At 54.9% G+C, this 5,560-nt stretch overlaps 1 protein-coding gene across 1 annotated transcript in view; it reads right to left on the bottom strand.

Moving 5' to 3' along the window:
• GLI2 (GLI family zinc finger 2) overlaps positions 1-4,939 on the bottom strand; it is a 239,450-nt gene extending 234,511 nt beyond the window's left edge. The window contains 1 exon segment of the mRNA XM_004388015.1: positions 4,801-4,939. Within this exon segment, the coding sequence (XP_004388072.1) occupies positions 4,801-4,939 (139 nt within the window).
• Positions 4,940-5,560: the final 621 nt, after the last annotated feature.

Below are 5,560 nucleotides of genomic sequence, written 5' to 3'. Positions count from 1 at the left end.
TGACTCCTGACCCATGGACTTGGGACTTGCCAGCCTCTACAACCACGTGAGCCATTTCCTTGATATAAATCTCTCTCTTTCTAAATATATACATATATATGTATGCACTTCACTGGTTTTGCTTCTCGAGAGAACCCAGCCTAAGACACCCTCCAACACAGTCTAAAAGCAAATACTGAAGAGAGTACCACCAGGGCAAGAGTCAGGAACCCCAAGCTCCAGGCCCAGCTCTCTGTTGAAGCAGCAAGCAGCCCTGGCTGAGTTCCTTCCCCACAGGGCCTGAGTCTCCTCATCTACGAAATGGAAGGTACTGAGTGACAGGTCATAGACATCCCTGCCAGGAGCTCCCGCTGGGTCTTCCAAGCTTTGTGACTGGGGACTCCTGCCTCCCTCTTGCCTCATCTCCTCCCTCTGTATCCTCACTCTCTATCTCACCCCTGAGGGGGCGTGAGAGCAATCAGTTGTCAATGAAGCTGAGTGAGGCTTAAGATATTATCAGTAGTGTGCTGGTAAATGTTTAACAACAGGCTCTGGAGGAAAGGGAGTGACCTTGATTTGCAGTGTTTGCCAATTTTCATGGTGTAAATACTCCCACCACTGCCAATTTCAAATTATCAACCTAAGGTCACTGATGGTAGAGTTGCAAGCCATGCACACACAGTTCTCACAGGTCCGTGTGGGCTGGCTCCAGCACACCCTGCCTCTCAAAGGTATTTACATTCTAACAGAAGGTTCTAGAAGGTGGAAGGTCTTCCCGTATGCAGTGGACACTCTTACAGAAAATCTGATAAATACGGAAGGAACAAAAGAAAAGAAGGCACCCCAGATCCTAACATCTAGACAATCTCTACTAACAATATCTCCACATATTATTATAGAGTCGTGATAGCATTGACATAGAGTTTTCTAACCTGCTTTCTCTCACTTAACATTACATTACATTCAATAGATATCCCATCGTTTAATTAATCCATCCCTTATCTTTTAACGGAAACCCTGGTGGCCCAGTGCTTAAGAGCTACAGCTGCTAACCAAAAGGTCGGCAGTTCGAATCCACCAGGCACTCCTTGCAAACCTTATGGGGCAGTTCTCCTCTGTCCTAGAGGGTCACTATGAGTCGAAATCGACTCGATGGCAATGGGTTTGGGTTTTTCGTTGGTTTTACCATTTAACAGTTAAGCTGTTCATAATTTTTCACTTACAAATAATGCCAAAATGAAATCTTTCTGCCCAAAAGTATGTTGACTCAGTTCTAGTGGTGTAAGTTCAGTCCCTAGAACGGGTGGCAGTGGTGGGATGGGGCAGGGCTGTATGAATGAGGGGCCAGCGGCTGGTCTGGAACACAAGGTCCCCACATCTGGACACTTTACAGACATGGCTAGGACAGCCCTGTTGATCCCTACAGTCTGGCCCTTTCCTCACCCTGCCCGTTCCTCACCATGGCGTCCCTCCACCCTCACCCCGCCCGTTCCTCACCACGGCGTCCCTTCACCCTCACCCCGCCCACTCCTCACCACGGCGTCCCTTCACCCTCACCCCGCCTGTTCCTCACCACGGCGTCCCTTCACCCTGCCCGTTCCTCACCACGGCGTCCCTTCACCCTCACCCCGCCCGTTCCTCACCACGGCGTCCCTGCCATCCTCAGACAGGACACACCCACCTTGGCAGGTGGATAATAAGCCAGGAGACACTAAGCTGATGGAATCACCCTTTCCAGAGAGAGTGACAGGCCATGGTGCCATCATAGGGACAATCTTATGGGTTTTGGAAAGAATAAGCTAGGTTGCAGAGGTGCCAGGAGTCAGGGGCCCATTATGGACCAGAGAAGTCACCTGAGCAGGAGAATCAATGCAGTCACCCCCTGCCACCACCCCTCAAACAGGCCGCAGACAAGCCCTCTCACACTAGAAAGGATTCTCCACAAACAGCTCTCAGCTCCCTGCACCCTTGCTCCACCCAGGCGCCCACCATGCATTGCCCCCTTTCACCTTCTTCCCGCCTCACCCACTGTCCACACCCAGCCCTTCACCAGCCCAGCTCTCTGCTGATCCCACACGGTGTTCTCATTATGCCACTCAGCTCCACAAGGACACCCTCGGGTGCCACCTCATGCCAGCCCAGCAGTAAGCACTGAGTCCTAGAGCTTAGGGCAAGAGAGTTGTACCCTTCCAGGCCCTACCCTTCTGTCTCAGGGGACACACAGCTACCTCTGCCACCTGGCACCCTTTCCCTGGTGAGCCTCACCAGCCCGGCAGGTCTGATCTCCTCGTGCTCAGGAAGGCCACACCAGGAGCCTTGTGGGACTCAGGTTGGCTGAGTGAATGAGGATTCTTGCTCACAGCACCTCTGTCACCGCCCAATAAGATTTAAGGAAGATGTAACATCTCAAGATCATGGACTTTGGATAAAACCAGTTGCCGTCAAGACAATTCTAATTCATGGCGACCCCACGTGAGTTACAATAGAACTGTGCTCCGTCGGGTTTTCAATGGCTGATTTTTCGGAAGTAGATTGCCAGGACTTCCTTCCAAGGAGCCTCTGGGTGGGCTTGAACCACCAACCTCTGGGTTAGAAGCGGAACTAATTAACCTTTCGCAGCACCCAGGGACTCCTAGACTTTGGATAGCAATGTGTCAACTCCCCTCATGATGAAGATTAGGAAAACGAGGCCAAGAGATAAAACTGCTTACCCTACAGGGGACCGGGGGCAATACTGGAACTCTGACCCCAGCCAGCGCCCCCTGGGCTGCACGGCGGGGGCCCCCTCAGCCCAGAGCTAATAGAGGGCCCTTCCCAGTGAGCAGAACTGCCCTATAGGGGTTCCAAGGCTGTAAATCTTTACGGAAGCCAACTGCCACATCTTTGTCCTGCAGAGAGAGGCACAGCGAGCAGCCACCCCCGGGGAAAGCTCCTGGTCTCTGCAGCAGCCTGACAGCAGGGCTGGGCTCCACCTCCTGGGAGGCATCTGCCCTCCTGCACCTGGGCTGCCTGAGGCCAACTCACCTCTCAGCCAGGTTCTGCTGGAGCCTCACCTATGAAGATCACCTGAAGTCAGGCAGTGAGGGCCCACGGGGACGGGTCAGGGGAGGCATTCTGGGTGGCGGGGTGGGTAAGCAGTGGGCTAGAGCGGGCGGGTGCCTCCTGTGGTCCTCTGCACTCCAAGCTAACAGGCCTCTTGCCCATCACTGCGCCCCCATCGAGAACTCCCTGCAAACATCTGTTGGTAGTTCACCACCCGAGACAACCAGGCCTGATGACGGAGGGGCTTTCCCTCCAATTACGCCCTAGTTACTAATTACTGCCTAAGTCTGTTCTCTGCCGCTGCGACACCGCTGTAAATCGCAACGTGTGGCAGTTCCGTGCTCCATTCATGGTTCCGGGAGGCAGACCGCGGCCTGAAGAAGCTCCCTGGGACCCCAAGGTGGGTTCCCCTCAGGACCCCGAGGCAGGTCGAAGCTACACCAGAGCTCACGCGTCTATGCCCCAGGCAAAGGGACAGCTGGAGGAGTCCCCACAGACGAGGGGGGCCTGACCGAGGGGAGGAATTGGCGACGTGCAGCCAGCCAGCCCGGGACCCGGGCAGGTGGTCCTCAGAGCCACGGCTAACACCCCTCCTCTGGACCCTCCCCACACCTCCCAGACCCTCTGGGAAACTGCCCTGTGTGGGGGCTCCTGCTACACCCTCCACAGCCTCCACCCCACCCACCCCCAGGCCGGCCCCTCTCAGAGCCCCTCGGGGGAGGGTCTTTCCACCCAGGGTGCAGGGTACAGGGGCGGGACACCCTGACGCTCCTCCAGGCGGGCCGGCCATCAAAGCCGCCACATGATCAGCACAGGATGGTGGCCTCGCACCATCCTCCCCTGTCACGGTCCCACATCCGGGGCCCACCTCAGCTCACTCTTAGAAATGCCCCTCTGAGCATCCATTTCCCAGGTCCTACCCCAGCTCCCCCAAGCACTGCCGTGGGGTGGCAGACTCAGCACCAGGGGCACTGCTTAGAAATGCAGAAACCCGGCCCGCGCCCCACTTCCGGAACCAGGATCTGCATTTTAACAAGACCCCAGCAGGCCCCATACACAGGCAAGTGTGAGAGGCAGGCCCCACACCTCACCCCAAGGGCAGGGTGCTCCCCTCAGAGCCTTGCTGGGAGCAACACGCAGGACTAAATGCGCTTGAATAAAAAAAGATGAAATCTGAGTCTCTCCACTCCTCCGAGACAGAAATAGTCCCGTGGCCTCCAGATGGAGGACGCAGACACAGGGGAGGTTCCACCTTCCCACCAAACCTTCCCAACGCGGGGCTGGCAGAGGCTGGCAGAAACCACCGTGGACCTCTCTCTGGGCCCGTAAAATGAGAGGCTGCGGCTCGTGCAGCGCTTCTGTCACAGTTAAGCTGGCCAGAAATTCACCCAAGTATACTAAACCGAGTACCTGACCCTCTAATTACAGCCAGAAGGATCAGGGGACAATTACTTTCCAAAATAGTCCTTGGCAGCCACAGGCAAGAGGCGGCCCCTCTCTAGGGTGCCAGCTGGACTCCCCAAGGCCGCCCAGCAGCTCACCTCTCTTCCCTGCCCCCTCCCCATCCACCCGCTGGAGTCTGAGAAGGCCCAGCCCCCAGGGTTTAGAGTAACCAGACTGCCCAGAAAACCTACAGGCATGGACCAAGGTGCCTGGGATTCTGCCCTCTATAAAATCAGCGTGCACGCCTGAAAAGACAACACCACCACTCCAATTAAATCCTAACGGGCCCGTGAAAAACACCCCTGCCCTTTGCAAAGTGTGCAAAACCTTAAGTACCTCCTTGGGCAGCTATCGCCGCTGCCGCCGCTGAGAGAGGAGAAGCCTTCTTACCCAGGTCGGGAAAGCCGTTGCCCTCCAGGCTCCCACTTTTGCCATCTTTCTTCTCCGCGGCAGGGGCTGAGGCGGGTGTCTCCATTTTAGCCGCTCATAATCCTGGGTGGCGACCCTAAAGGAGGAGACAAAGATGCTCACCAATGCAGCCCCCAACCCCAGCCCGAAAACGCCGACCCAGATTCCCCAGCCGTCCGCACGCTTCTGAAGCAACCAACTTAATTCTCTCGTAATTGGGAAGGAGGTTTCAATTAATTTTGAGAATTACTAGTCCTGAGATTCATTGGGTCGTTTGTACGACCTCACGGACAACAGCCAAGAGCTTCCATGGTCTTTCACCCCGATTTTTAAAATCTAAGCAACAAGTTCCTATTGATGTGAGTAGCACAGAGCAAGAACTACCTTGAGAGATGAGGTCGGAAGCAAGGACTCCAGCTTAGAATCGTGGGGAAAATAGAATTAGTAACAATTACCTTTTAGCAGTTTACCAGCTGCCACTGAGTGAATTCCAACTTATGGTGACCCCATGAGTGTCAGAGCAGAACTGTGCTCCACAGGGTTTTCAATGGCTGATTTTTGGGAAGTAGATCACCAGGCCTTTCTTTCAAGGCACCTCTGGGTGAACTCACACCTCCAGCCTGTCGGTTAGCAGCCGAGTACATTAACTGTTTGCACCACCCAGTAATTCCCCCAAAGAAATATCCTA

Source organism: Trichechus manatus, unplaced genomic scaffold, assembly GCF_000243295.1.
Source record: "Trichechus manatus latirostris isolate Lorelei unplaced genomic scaffold, TriManLat1.0 scaffold00203, whole genome shotgun sequence".
Lineage (NCBI taxonomy): Eukaryota > Metazoa > Chordata > Mammalia > Sirenia > Trichechidae > Trichechus > Trichechus manatus.
The sequence above is the reverse complement of the archived record's forward strand: the minus strand, read 5'-3'. Positions and strand labels throughout refer to the sequence as shown.